The sequence below is a fragment of the Panthera tigris genome, chromosome F2 (genome assembly GCF_018350195.1).
Source record: "Panthera tigris isolate Pti1 chromosome F2, P.tigris_Pti1_mat1.1, whole genome shotgun sequence".
Taxonomy (NCBI): Eukaryota; Metazoa; Chordata; class Mammalia; order Carnivora; family Felidae; genus Panthera; species Panthera tigris.
In genome coordinates this window covers 29,549,178-29,564,611 of record NC_056676.1, presented here as the reverse complement: position 1 = coordinate 29,564,611, position 15,434 = coordinate 29,549,178, and the positions used below count along the sequence as shown (strand labels likewise).

Genomic DNA, 15,434 nt, shown 5'->3' with positions numbered 1-15,434 from the left:
AGTGTGTGAGAGAAAAGCTTACATTATAAAACCAGGTGGAAAACAATATGAAATGAACAAACAAAAAACCCCGATGATACATAGAAAAGAAATTAAAATAAATATATGAAAGCAATAACAGAATTGTCTCTGGGTAGGGAGATTAGATGTGATATATTTTTTTCCCCTTCAGACTGTTTCTATGTTTCAGATTTTGGATGGTATTGGTTATATTTATTAACACCTGATGGTCTTTTAGGTTTTTTTTTCAAGTTTATTTCTTTATTTTGAGATAGACAGAGGTAGGGCCAGTGGAGAGAGGCAGAAAGAGAGGGAGACAGAGAATCCCAAGAAGACTGCCCTGTGAGGTGGAGCCCAATGCCGGGCTTGAACTCAGGAAAGCGCGAGATCACGACCTAAGCTGAAACCAAGGGTCCTGAAGCTTAACCTGATTAACCGACTGGGTGACCCAGCTGCCTCTTTTTATGTTTTTTTAATTGCTCAATACAATGACCATCCTTTTTTCCCTTCACCACGTGGCCTGGTGAAGAGCTCCAATCACAACACTCCTCTGGGCCACAGATGTGGGCTCACAAGGCAGGCCTGAAATGGCCAAAAGCTCCCCTGCCCATGGTCGAAGGCTGACGCGTGTGTGGCCAAGGCTGCCTACAGACCTGGTTCTAGCCTACCAGATCATGAAACACATGACATAAACACACTCAGAGGGAGATAGAGACAGAAAGACAGAGGACGATACATCACGTAAGCCCTGTGATCTAATTTTCCCCAAGCTCACGCTCATCTGTGGTTCAATTACCCAGGGCTGGTGAATCCCTTCCCCTCTTTTTTCCTTTAGGGTGAGTAGGATTTCAGTTACTTGTACCAAGTAATTGGAGGAGACTGGGAGGAAAAAAACAAGGAGGCTGGGAGGAAAAAAAAAATGTAGGAAAAGAAGATGAGAGAAAAGCTTCAGAGATATGCAAATATCACTAGGAGGAAGTAAATATACATTTAGTCTAAAGCAATCCTCACTTTGTAGAAAGGGACATTAATACAAATAATATAAAATAGCAACTACTTGGCTTGTAGCCATTAGAGCATCTTATCACCAAAGAGATAACTGGTAAACTAAGTGCTTGCTTCAGCAGCACATACACAAAAATTGGAACGATAGGGGCGCCTGGGTGGCTCAGTCGTTAGGCGGCCGACTTCGGCCCAGGTCATGATCTCGCGGTCCGTGAGGGCTGTGAGTTCGAGCCCCGCGTCGGGCTCTGTGCTGACAGCTTGGAGCCTGAAGCCTGTTTCAGATTCTGTGTTTCCCTCTCTCTGACCCTCCCCCGTTCATGCTTTGTCTCTCTCTGTCTCAAAAATAAATAAACGCTCAAAAAAAAAATTAAAAAAAAAATTGGAACGATAACTGGTAAAATAAGATGGTAGCAAGTGTATGCATAATTTCAAAATTTTTGCATTCCCAGGAGAGCAGAGAGGACCCATGACATTAAGGGTGATGTTGACAGAAACGGATTGTGGTCTTAAGACACAGCACCTCAAACTAGCTTAGAAGAGATGTCTATAAATCAACATATGCGCATACCTTTGTAGTGATACACATTAGACTCATTTGTGGATTTTAATAACGGGCATTTGGCTTAATCATAAAACAGACTTTAGGTCAATAGCTCATATCATGGAACTCAAGAGCTGGAAGACCTGAAAGAGTATAACTTGTTCATCTTAGGGTTGTGGACCCTTCAGAGATTAGGGGACTTAACTAGCATCTCGTGGCTAGGAATCCCCAGAACAGGATTTGGATCCAAGCCTCTGGGACCCCAGTCCCGTGTTCTTTCCATTGCTTTCAAGTGCCGATCTGAGAGGTCTTAAAGTGATCACACACACACGCACACACACACACACACACACACACACACACACACACACAGACACACGCCACATACACACCAAAATAGCAAATATGTGTTATATTTAAAAAGACAGTTATTCTATCATTTTTATACTTGCTTAAAAAAAAAATTCAAGACTCTGGGAGGTATTTTAAAGAACCGTGTTGAAAGTGTATTATGTGGTTAAAGAGGGTTTAAGTTAATTGCTCATGGAACAAACATTTATCTGGGTGGAGGTTTATGCTTGACTTAGACTTTCAGCCTGAAGGTTGTAATAAATGAGGGATTCTCTTAGCCTTAATCTATTTTTCATATGGTGGGATGACAGTCATCATCTGAAATTATTTTTAAGTTTCCCAGAAGTGTGGAAAAACTAACCTAATCTTACTTTTGTAAACAGTTTAAGGGCCAAATTTTACTTTTAGTTTTAAAATAATTTTTAAAAGGAGCTACTATTCTCAAAGAATCCAACTATTTAAGGTTCAAAAAGACAAGAAAGAGCTATTGCTGATTAGTAAAAGTCTGTTGTATTTCTGAGGGAGCATGATTATTGTTTTTCTAAAGACTGAATTTAAAAACATTGAACAAAATGTCAAACTGAGCATGAGTTGTTTTTTGTTTTTTTTTTGTTTGTTTGTTTTTGCTACAGTTTCTCAGATACATATATTTAAAAATCGCTCTGGGGGGCCCCTGGGTGGCTCAGTCGGTTAAGTGTCAGGCTTCTGCTCAGGTCATGATCTCAGGGTCCATGGGTTTGAGCCCCCACATCAGGCTCTGTGCTGACAGCTCAGAGCCTGGAGCCTCCTTCAGATTCTGTGTCTCCTGCTCGCACTCTGTCTATCTCATTCTCTCTCAAAAATAAACATTAGAAAAATTAAAATAGGGGCACCTGGGTGGCTCAGTCAGTTGAGCGTCCAACTTCGGCTCAGGTCACGATCTTGCCGTCCGTGAGTTCGAGCCCCGCGTCAGGCTCTGGGCTGATGGCCCAGAGCCTGGAGCCTGCTTCCGATTCTGTGTCTCCCTCTCTCTCTGCCCCTCCCCCGTTCATGCTCTGTCTCTCTCTGTCTCAAAAATAAATAAATGTTAAAAAAAAAGAGAAGAAAAATTAAAATAAATAAACATTAAACTTTTTTTAAATTGCTCTTGGTATCTTTGGGGCTCAGAACTCAAAGTTTCAAGAATCCTTTAAGATTACAAGAAATCAGTCATGAGGCAGTCAGTTGTTCTGTGGTTAAGGAGTGACACTTGCTTTGAAACCCATTCTTGGTCTTCCTCATTGGCGCTTCTCAAACTGTTCAGCCAAAGCATAGGGGATCCAGAGAATGGATCCTATCCAAGGCTAAGAAGATGGAGTTCAATGTAATGCTTGACATGTTTGCTGCTGCGAGTTTTCATTCAGATTTTATGTTATACTTCATATTATTCTTATGTTTGTTTTAAGATATTTATTTATGGTAAGTATATATGAAATATTATACATATGAAATACATATAATAATAAATTGTAGTAAATATAATTATATATAATTGTAAATACAATTGTCATATAATAATAAATAAGAAATTAAACATAGTAAATAAATATGGAATGTTATTTCTTTATGTTAAACTTCCAGCACTCTTTACCCCTTCCTCTGCTTTATTTTTCTCTATAGCACTTATTGGATCTATGAAACCATATAATTCATTTATTTTCTTTGGTTATTGCCTACTTCCCTCCTCACTGAGGGCTATTTTGTTCACCGCTGCATACCAGTGCCCAGAAAAGGTTTGGCCCTCATCGGGGCTCAATAAATACATACTGAATGAATGATGGAATGTTTCAGACAATGACCTGTTAGATGTCTGGAAGATGTTCCTTCTTTATCCTACGGCTTAGAGGCACACTTCATCCTCGGTGGTAAGCGTTCCTAGTTTTGAAAGTAAAAATGTGCTATGTTTAGGGAACATGGGGGACAAAGCAGCAATGACTTCTCCCCATTTGCTTGGCATCATGAGATATTTTTTGACTTCCTACCCCATGAGCACAGTGTGTCATAAGCCCATCATGAGGTATTTCTTGATTCCTATTGAATTAGGTAATTCGATTTTACTTCCCACTAAATGTCCTCTTATTTCATGAGGCTGGTCTTCAGTGGCCTGCACAATGCTGCTTTTCCTGCCCATCTAGAACCTTCTGATCCTTCAAAGCCTAGATTGATCCAGAGTGCTTTTGTGACATTAGCTTTCACTTAATGGTCCCAATATTAAGGCCAATCTTTTTCTCCCATTCAGAGGGAATTCACTTAGACCCAAAGGGGCCAGGGAATAGGTGTGTATGAGCTCTGCTGAGGTGGCCTGAGATAAAGAACAAGCTGATTTCAAAGCATATATAGCAATTTTGAAAGAAAGTACAATAGTGTAAATTCGTACCTCTTCTACCAATCCACACACACCAGTCACTCACTCACTTAGCTCTGTTTTTCTGCTCAGTTCTCAGGAAAACATTTACATTCTTTCAGCTATGGTAATTTCAGACACAAAAAGCTTTATCCTTGGCCTGACCATAGCCCCTTGATAAGATGTAATCAGGCTTTTAAAAGCATATTATTGCTAGTTATTGACAGTTATTAACAGTTCTTAGTTTGCTAAAAAGAGATCTACCTTGTTATCCTTTGAGAGTAACCCAAGCTATTGTGTTTATATACTGCTATCAATACATTGAATATTACAAGTCCTTATATAGACCTTCCTTGTACCAGGCACTCTTCTAAGATAATTGCACATATTAACCCATTATCATACAAAAGAACTTTATTATTAGGTAGGTGCTACTATTATCCCCATCTTACAGATGAGGAAACTGAGGCACAGAGAGGCAGTGACTAAAGGCATGTAGCTGGTAAGTTCTACAGCCAAGATTCAAACCCAAGCACTCTGGCTCCTGAGAGCATGTACCTAATCATTAGCCTACTTGTCTCACAGCTTTGCTCCCTTTATTTTTGGGAGGAGGGAGGGGCAGAGAGAGAGGGGCACAGAGGATCTGAAGTGGGCTCCATGCTGCCAGGGGAGAGCCCCATGTGGGGCTTGAACTCATGAACTGTGAGACCCGAGACCATGACCTGAGCCCAAGGCTGATTGTTAACCAACTGAGCCATCCAGGAGCTCCAGCTTTGCTCCCTGTTATCACCGTCCCCATACCTGTCAGCCAGCCCCTTGCCCTTGATCTTTATTCTTCCTGATCAGAGAAGGACCCTGCTTCCTCTCTCTAAAATCATCTCCCAAATCGACCACGGTAGACTTTTTGCATTTGGGATGAAACCACTTCAGTGACTCTTTTCATTCTTTGGAAATACTGATGCTGATTAGTTCCGTTCTTGGCTGGCCCCTTCTGTTCTATGGTTTGATCAAACACACCCATCTCTTAAAATGCTCAAACTATTTTCTCTCTCCGAATTCTTGAATGGAATAACTACAAATGAAAAGTTCAACCAAGAAATGCTATCATCCAAATGGAGTTTGCAGAAGATGAATCTGGTGGTGGGGTCTGGAGGGGGCTTAGGGGAGGGTGTGCTGCCGAGAAACTGGGTATAGAGAGCTCTGTTGGAAACTTTCATGTTTGAAGTCATGAAATGCCATAGGAACTGTGGAAATGGAAATGAAGGGGTGGATGCAAGAGGCATTTCAGAGAGAACAATGGATTGGACTTGTGGGCAAAACGGCCTCTAGGGATAAGGTAGAGAAGGGAGTTAAAATGATACCGCTATTTTGGGCCTGACTGATTATAATGAGAGTGTCATTACCTGAAATAGGTATATCAGGAAGCTAATCTGATTCAGGGAGAACAAAAAGTTCATTTTAGAATCTTTGTCATCATCCCAGTGGAAATGTTCACCAGTTGCAAGACACCATAAGTGAGCATTTAATGAGCTCCCTTCAAGTGTCTAACAGGGCACATGATGTTAAATCTCCTACAGTAATTACAACAAAAGGAAGCTGACGGTGAGGACATCTTTTACATTGGCCTGGTGAAGGCATCTGCCTGAGTATTTGATGAGTTAGATCCTCCTCAGCCATCAGCTACAAAGATGGAATTTGGCATAGGATTTGTACGTGGAGAGTATGGCTTACTACCTAGCCTAATCCCAAACAGTAGCACCTGACTTGTCTTTGCCACACCTGGAAATCCTCAGTGTCGTTAGTGATACGGTAACCTAGTTATGTGCTTGGTTTCCAGACTCTTACTTCATATTAGCTTTTAAAAATAACAAACTCAGGCCATCTTGAACCATTGCCCCAGTTTGTTTCTCCAAAGGCCTCAGTAGTGCCAGAGGTCTACAGACTGAATGGTGAAGCCGAAAGCTTCCTGGAAGGGGGCCGTTATAATCAGGTACTTAAGGTAAACATGCAGGCTTGAAAGCTGAAAGGCTTACAGACTTAGCACAGTGCCAAGAGAGCTCAATGGACAGGGCCTAGATTGGTGCTGTCGAAGACTAAGATTGGCAGGCAATGTCATGAAACGGTATCTTGAAAACCCAAGTGAGTCGGATGATTCATATTGGGAAGTGGCCCCAAATCTCAGATTGATACACCTCCCCGGATTTCACAGAAGGACAAGAGTAGTCGCCTTGCACCGCAGAGACCATTGAAACGACTTGCGGCAAATCTCTTCCTTCAAACTCTTGAGTTTGACCAACAGCCTTACTTCCAGCAAAGTCTTCCGCCCACCCTGCAGAAGGAATAATCAGCTGCGGGTTAGCGTTTGCCCCAGCGTCTGGGCCAAATGCTTAGAAGCACCAGATTTGCGGAGGCTGTGGGTAGGGAAAATAAATCCAGTCCGGGTTTTGTCTGAACGGGGGGACCGGAGAGCTGCGAGGAATGGCTCGAGAAGAGGGGGGCGGTGGTGGAAAACACTCAACACAAACAGCTCGCGCCGAGGGACGGCAGCTGTAGGCCCGGACCGCGCGGGCGCAGCGGGCCGGGAGAGGCGCGCGCGGGCCCGGCCGCCGGCCGCATGGAGCGCAGCGCGGCCCGCGGCTCCCGGGCGGCAGCGGCGGCGGCGGCGGAGGCGGCAGCGCGCCGCTCGCTCACACCCACCCCCGCCCGCGGCCGCCGCGCCGCCCCGCCGTAGCTGCCGGCCGCCGGCGTCCCCGCGGGCCGGTCCAGCGAAGGCGGCGCCCGCGCCTCTGCAGCCAGTGGCAGCTGCAAGCCCGGGGAGGCGGCTCCCGCAGCGCCCCGCAGCCCCGCGCCCCGGGCGCCTGCGACCACAGCGGCCGCCCGGGGAGGAAGAGGAGGGGAAGGAGGAGGAGGAGGAGGTGACAAACTCTCCGGCTCCGAGCCGCGGCTGGCAGCCCGCGGTCAGGCATGCAGGCGCGGCGTCTAGCCAAGCGCTCCAGCCTGGGCAGCCGCCGGGGGGGCGCCACGCTGCAGGCGCCCGGACCCGCGCCCGCCAAGGAAGGCACCTTGCCCGGGCTCCCGCCCCTCGGCCCGGGCCCGGCCCCGGCCCCGGCCCCAGAGAGCTGGAGGCCGCCGCTGCCGCCGCCGCGCAGCGCCGGGACCGGCCCCCCTCGGGCCGCCGGGGCCGCCGCCGCCTCGTCGCCCGTGCTGCTGCTTCTGGGGGAGGAAGACGAGGACGAGGAAGGCGGGAGCAGGCGGCGGAGGGGGCTCGGGCGGGTGGAGGAGAAGCCCCGAGGGGGCGCGGAGGAGGAGGATGACGACGAGGAAGACGAGGACGAGGAGGTGGTCGTCGAGGTGGTGGACGGCGACGAAGACGAGGAGGACAGCGAGGAGCGCTTCCTGCCCCTCGGCCCCGGCCGCGCGGTCCTCAAGGGCCCGGCCCGGGGCGCGTTGAAGGTGCGTGCTGGGCACAGCGGCGCGCGCGGGACCCGCCGGCCCGGGGAGGGAGACGGGCCCCGGCCCCGGGGCTAGGAGCGGGCTGAGGCCGGGGACTGGCGACCGGTGGAGGCCGGGCCGGGAGGGGTGTGTCAGGCGGCGCCGGTGCAGAGCGAGGGAACTGGTTAGCTCACACCTCGGGCCCCCAGCACCTTTTCGAGGCGGTCCCCCCCGCCCCCCAGTTCCTCAAAGGCCGGGTCGGGTTTGTTGTCTCGTGTGGGTGCGGGAAAAGGACACTTCTCCCCAGTGAGGTAGGGAACTTGGAGATGGGACGAGGTAGGCGCGGGTTTACGCCGGGTGGGGACGCGCGAGGTAAGAGAGGGAGTGAGATTTTATTCTTCCCCGAGGAAGCAGGAGTATTCTCCGTATTCTGAGGGCTAGCCAAGCTTATTGAAACTAGCAAGCAGCTTCTCTTGTCAATCTCTCAATCCCTTCTTCATCCAAGAACAATTGTTGATGAGTTTCCATCACAGATGTTTGTAAGGGAACCGGTAAGCCCAAAGCAAAAACCAAACCCTTGGTTTCTACCTGCATTTAGCTGGCAGCTTTTGGCATTCCCGACCCTCCCGACCCCCCCATTTAAACTCGACATTGTTTAGCCTTTGGGTTTTTTTCCCTCCTCGGAATTGCAAATGGGGAAAAAAGAGGAAATTGGGAAAAGTGGGTGTGTGTGTGTGTGTGTGTGTGTGATAATTTGGCATTTAAAATGGATATGAATTTCTGCTGAGAATTCTAGTGAAGTCTCTTGTGCACTGAAGCACAGAGAGATTTTTCCGTTTGTGTATCTTCAGGAGATAAGGGGTTTATTATTACACAACTGACTGGCTGGGCTTTCAGGGATGCGATTGGACAAAGCAAACCACGTTGAGGTTCATGCACAGTGTATGTTGCTAAGAAGTTTTGAGGGCAGCAAGTGGTAAGCGATGAAGTTAGTGTTTTTCCTCAAGAGTGGTTCTTAAAATCAACTGAGTAACTATTTACCGGAGTTTTCAGGGGATAGTGGTATATCAGGAAGAAAAGAAATACATAAACAAGCGAGCTTAATAGAGACTATTTATCTTCTGGAGCTTGGGGGAAAAAAAAAACTCCTCAAAGCATGAAATTGCAATTCCAAAGAAATGCTAAACATCAGCATTTAGAATATCCCGGAATAGACATAGGCACAAATTTGTTTCCTAGACCACCCTGGAAGTACGGGCTCTGGGAGTGAGAAATTTTCAGCAAGTAGTCATTCGGGATGATAGTTTTTGACAGTTGCTTGTTGGAATCCAGACCATGAGCTACTCATTACCATGGTCTGCTAAAAAGCCTGCATTGTATGGCTACAGGATATAGCTGGGATTGGAATTAAGTCACATGCATCAGTGACACTGAGTAACTCGAGTAGTGATTCCTTAGTGTTTTTGCCCAGAAATACTGACAGAAAAATTAATTGTAATTTATGCTCCGTGATCAAAGTAAACCCAATGTAGGAAAAAAATCAAACCCATGGAAACAGAATAACTAGGGTGTGATGATTCACATTATCAAAAAAGATTGTTTACATCTCCAGACAAATTTCTGTTACATTCTTTAAAAATGGGCTTCATTTTATAGCATTGTTTGCCCACAGCTTTGCAGTAATGTATACATTGAATAGCTTGAGGTATAATTATTTTTATTTTTTACTGCTTTCATGACATCCTGACACTGCATCTGAAGAGATTTTCTAATAGGTCATTTTTTCCTAATATTTTATTCGAATGCATATACAGTGTCAACAACTTATGCATATACTTATGCATTCATTTATTCAAATATTTATTGAGCACCTCCAGTGTGTGAGGTACTCTTCTAGAACGTAGCTGTGAGCGCCTTCCAGATGCACACATCTAGTGAAAAGAGTCATAGCAACAACAAACAAGTATGGCACTTGAGATTGTGATTGCGTGCTATGAGGGAAATAATGATGTCACAGAGTCTAGGCGAAAGAAGAGACAGCTGCTGTGGTATGGGGTAGACTTCCATGAGGAAGGGACATTTGATCTGAGGCCTGACACGTGCACTTTGGGAAGATCTTTCCAGCAGAGGGAATAACAGTTGCAAAAGTCTTGAGGCGGGAAGGAGAAAAAGGTGAATGTGGCTGGAACTTGGTAGGTACGAGATATGTCAGGGAGGCAGGTAGGAGCCAGCAACATAGGGCTTGGTGGGCCTTTCTAAAGTAGAGTATGAAGTTTTTGGCAAGCCGTAGGCAGTAAAGGCATACGAGGTGGTTTGCATTTTTAAAAAAATTCCTGCTGTATAGAGTATAGAAGACAGCAGGGAGAAGCAAGGAGACCAGTTGGGTGGCTACTGCTGCAGTCTGGTGAGAGGTGAGGGCAGTTTGGATTAACTAGGTTGACAGGAGTGGAGTTAGAGAGGAGTGGACAGATTCAGGATCTTTTGTGAAGATCAGCCTGTAAGGACTTGCTGATGGCTCAGGGGAGGAGGGTGAAGGAATGAGAGGCCCCAGTGTAGAGGTTTGTTAAATGTGCCATTTGCTGAGATTGGGAAAACTGGGGGAACAACCAATTTTATGAAAGAAAAATCAAGTGTTCTTTTTGGTCATGTTAAGTCTGAGATGACAATTAGACATGCAAATGGAGATGCAATTAGGCAGCTGGCTGTAGGATGTGGAGCTGAGGGGAGAGGTCAGGGCTAGAGAGAAAAATTTGGGAGTCGGTAGCATGTTGATGTCATTTAAAGCTGGGGACTAGAAAGGGAGTGTAGGTCAAAGGAGGACAGCCTTGGGCCAGACTTGGACACGTCACTATTTAAGTTTGGGTGTAGGAGAAGCCAGCAAAGATGAACGAGAAGCAGCAGCCAAACAAATTGATGGAGACCAGAGAATGTAAAGTCCCATAAGTCAAGAAGAAATAGTTCAAAAGGTGGAGAGTGCTGAACAGTTGAATGCTACTGGGATGTTGAGTAAGATAGGCATAGAGATATATCCACTTAGATTAGATAATGTGGAGCTTATTGGTATTCTTGACAAAAGAATGCAAAGGCAGAATGCAAAGGCAGTGATGTCCTCACCTCTCACTGAATGGGAGGTGAGGACATAGTGACACATCTGAAAAACCCTCTTAACAAGCTTTATTGGAAAAGAGAGCAGAGGGACTATCTGGAGGGCATATGGTCTATATTTTTTTTAACATAGGGTACAGTAGACTCTAGTGTAAGGACTACAGCATTATGGGAATTTCTTTTGGGGGAGGGGGATGCCTTCATTTTCCGTTGCTGTGTGACAAATCACCACAAACTTTTTGGCTTACAGCATTTCTCACAGTATCTGTGGGTTAAAAATCAGGTTCCAGGGGCGCCTGGGTGGCGCAGTCGGTTGAGCGTCCGACTTCAGCCAGGTCACGATCTCGCGGTCCGTGAGTTCGAGCCCCGCGTCAGGCTCTGGGCTGATGGCTCGGAGCCTGGAGCCTGTTTCCGTTTCTGTGTCTCCCTCTCTCTCTGCCCCTCCCCCGTTCATGCTCTGTCTCTCTCTCTGGCCCAAAAATAAATAAAAAAACGTTGAAAAAAAAAAAAAATCAGGTTCCACCTAACTGGGTCTTTGCAGTGTCTCACAAGGCTGCAGTCAAGGTGTTAAGTGTCCTGTGTTTTCATCAGAAGGCTTAACTGGGGAAGAATGCATTTCTAAGTTCATTCAGGTTGTGAGCAGAATTCATTCCCATGCATTTGCAGGTTTGACGGTCCCAGCTTCTTGCTGGCTATTGCTTGGATCCCCTTTGCTCCACCCACATTTTTACTCCCCATAGTGCTTTGTCACTTGAACTTCCTCAATACGGCCTCTTACTTCATCAAGCCAGCAAGGGGAATCTTAGCGCCTGTCTTAGGAAGGTAGAATCTCTCATAATTCACTATAATCACAGGAACAGTACACCATTATTTTTGCCATATTCTGTTGGTTAGTACTGGGTCATAAGTTCCACCCACACTAATGGAAGGAGATATACAAGGGCATGAATACCCTTGGAAGAGGGTGAGGATCCTTGGGAGTCGTGTTAGGGAAGAACCAAAGATGCAGAGAGAAGAGAGAAATTGCAGAAGGAAAGTCCTTGGGAAAGCCACAGTGGAGGGGACGTGTAACCCAATCACAGGGGTTGCCTTTAACAGAAGCAAAGAAACTTCTTCCATTGAATTAAAGAAAAGGTAGGGAAAATGGGTAGTTGTATATTGTATGATAGTCAAATGAAGTAGTATTTGTCTTATGGCTTCTATTTTCTATCTTATGGCTTCTATCAACTGAGAGTGGAGGAGAGTTGAAGGCTTGGCACAGTGCTGTGGGAGAGTAGGAGAGCAAACATACTAAGAAAGCAAACAGAGCTGCCAGAGAGTATCAAGGGCCCATCTGATATCTGTGGTTTTCCACTTATGGTGCAAGCAAGTCTGACTTGGTATGTGATTGTCCCAAATTCATTCCATGACTCATGCATGGAATAATAGTAATAAATAATGCTTATTGACTATCTAGTATGGTCAGTTGGTACAAGTCTAAATGTATAGTCTCATTTCAACTTTTTATTTCATATCCATGAGGCAGGCATTATTATTATCATCCTCATTTTACAGAGGTGCTAAGCAACATAAAGATATACAGGTATTAGGTGGCAGAGCAGGTGTTTGAGCCTTGGGAAGTTGAACTCCAGAGCTATCACCCTTATTCCTTATACCATAGTGTCTCCTTGTAGACAAAGCAGAGAGCAGGATTCCTCAGGGATAGCGGTTAGCCAGCTGGATGAGCAATGGAAAGAAAGAGAAGATCATACTGTTGAGGAAGTTGGTATACCCGTGACTTAAGAAAAGTAAGCTGTGATTTAAGAAAAGGACAGGAGGGGGGTGAGGGATGGTGAAGAGGTCATAGGTTAGTGGGTTGGAGAAAACAAAGAGTTAACCAATAAAATCAATAAAACAATGGGAATGGAATAAATGCAGGACAGTTTGGGTTCTAAAATATCATCAGTATGAATGAATATTTGCCAAATATTTTTAAACCAAGAACTATACTAAATGCTGTATATGAAAGAAGGTTTCATTAGAAATTATAATTTGGGAATCAATATGGCCCTTTCTCCACAACTGAGGATAGAGATGAAATACCACACCTGAGGTAGGGGGGGCCACCTACTGGGAACATGGTTCACATCCGTGGCCTGAGCTTCTAGTCACCTAAATGGAATCTCCCATAATTTATTTGGGTTTATATACCCCAGGAGGACTTGGGATGGCCAAGGAGATTGAGGAATAGGTGCTATAAAGTATCTGAGATGTATTGCTTGATTATTGTAACGGACACTAATCTAGGCTTTAAATAAGATAACAAAGAAACTTTGTATTGCACCTTTCTGTTTCTGATCAAAGGAAGCTTATGTATTTATGTGCAGTGGTGAGATTCTGCCCTCCACCCCCCAAAAATGTGAACCTCCTAGGCTCCTATATAAGGAACACTAAGCACAGTAAATAATATCTTTATCCAGAGTTTAATAAAAAAAAAAAAAATACAAGGACAATGTCAAATGGAGGAAGGATTCAATAGTAAGTTGCTATTCAATTAAGCAAAACAGCAGGGGCAGAGATAACGAGGCCCAGGGTTGTGCTCTGTGATGCTGTGCCTTAGTGTAGGGACAAGAACTGAAGCATCTGAAGAGATTGATCATTTGTTGGCATAATGGTTTAGGAAAAAACTGGATATGAAAGACTGGTAGTACTTCTATCAAGAGTTCATCTACTGGGGCATCTGGCTGGCTCAGTCAGTTAAGCATCCGACTTCGGCTCAGGTCATGATCCCATGGTTCATGAGTTCAAGCCCTGCATCAGGCTCTGTGTTGACAGCTGGGAGCCTGGAGCCTGCTTCACATTCTGTGTCTCCCTCTCTCTCTACCCCTGCCCTGCTCACACTCTCTCTCTCAAAAAGTGAATAAATTAAAAAAAATATATATATAAAAGAGTTCATCTATTGAAAAACCATGAAGAAAGATGTTTAAATGAGATAATACCTGTCAAAGTTCCTACTCTCGGTACTCAATAAATATTAATTGAATGGAATCTGCTTCCTAGGTGCCAGCTCTTCAAGGATGGTTAACACATCTATTAGACTATATCTTGAATATCAGATGACTTTTAAGAATCCTTTGGCAGAGTCTGTGCAGCAAACACTGAATTCCAATTTGCTAACAAGCATGTGTCTTACAAATGCTCTGTGTTGGCTCAAGTGAAAGACATGTGCTTAAGATACCAGACAGAGTTGTCATTCACTGAATCATAGACTGCTGGAGTTGGAAGGGAAACAGAGATTATCTAGTAATCCAATACCCTCATTTGACCACTGAGGACACTGAGACCATGAAAGGTGGAATGCCTTGTCCAGCTAGGGCTGCTTAGCGAGTTTGGTGGGGCTAGGATTAGCACCCTGATCTGCCAACCTCAAGTTATGACCCTCAAGTTAGTTTCTTGTGCTAAGAATGTTCTGCCATTCACTCCCTTAGAACTGTGGCTAGAGAGATCACAACTTTCTGAAGTGATCTGCCAGTTGATAAGTTGCTTATCAACTTCTTTTTGTGGAAAGTTCTTCCTTCCTACATAAAGTACCTCAGGCAGAGGTGACCTCACCTCGGCTGTGGTCACATGTGATAGGCTGGGCGGGACCCCCTGAGAATCCTGCCTGGGCCAATCCCTCATCCCTGTGCAGTTTCCAAAGGACATGTGTACTCAGCCCTTAACTGGGACCTCTCCTCCTTCGCCGAAATGTTCCTACTAGTTGATTATAGAAGCATTAGAAAAAAGAGGGGGAAAAGCAAGAAGCCAAGACCTATCTTGAATCTTCTTACCCCTGACTCTTAGTGAGAAGGAGGCAGAGGCAGTTACAGCCCTGTGTGTGCTTGACTTCTTAAAACACAGAGACACTATTCATTTGTAAATCTGTCCCAGTCAGATTACTGTGTCTTCCACCTCAAGAAGGGTTCAGAGAGGAGAGAGGCACGGGAGCATTTCCCCTCCCCCTTCAGTGTGCAGGATCAGAACTTCTGACCTGAGCTACTGGTCTTGTCACAGTGACTTGATACAAAGTCTGCTAAAGTCACGGAAATTTGCCCTGTCCAATCTCACCTTAAGGTGAATGCCTGGTTTCCATTAGACTTTCTGAAGTATTTGAGAATATTCGGAGGCTCTCATAACCAGCCAGAATTCTGGCCTAGCCAATCTCTATCGTTGAAATAAGGGTGATTTTCTTTGGGTTTGTTGTTCATGTTCCTGTCCATTCCCTTTGTAGAAATTTATTGTGGGCTCTTGCTTATCATGTCCCTAATACACATGTGGGAAGTAACAGTGAATAAGACCTACTTTCAGGGAGCCCACAGTCTAACAAATTCCTGCCAAATTGTCTGTAAAGAAGTTTGAAGCCCTTTTTCTTCTTTATCCCTAAGATCAAAATTAGATCTGCTGAGAGACTTTACTTGTCTACCACAATCTGGGATGTAATTTTGATACGTACCCTAAAACAATTGTAGCCAAACAGTCTATACTAAGAAGATTGTGTGGTTTGGTCAGGAGGTAATTTCTGAGTAGCTAGTCTAAGCATGAGTTTAAATCACTGAATCTGGCATATAACCTTGGTTGCTCTCACTGGATGAAATGGAACAGAGTATCACTGTGAGATAG

General features: G+C 45.1%; 1 protein-coding gene across 1 annotated transcript in view; it reads left to right on the top strand.

Moving 5' to 3' along the window:
- The first annotated feature begins 7,223 nt into the window (after positions 1 to 7,223).
- Positions 7,224 to 15,434, top strand: part of ZNF704 (zinc finger protein 704) — a 231,175-nt gene continuing 222,964 nt past the window's right edge. Inside the window, exon 1 of the mRNA XM_042973063.1 lies at positions 7,224 to 7,712. Coding sequence (XP_042828997.1) covers positions 7,224 to 7,712 — 489 coding nt within the window. The remainder of the gene's footprint in view (positions 7,713 to 15,434) is intronic.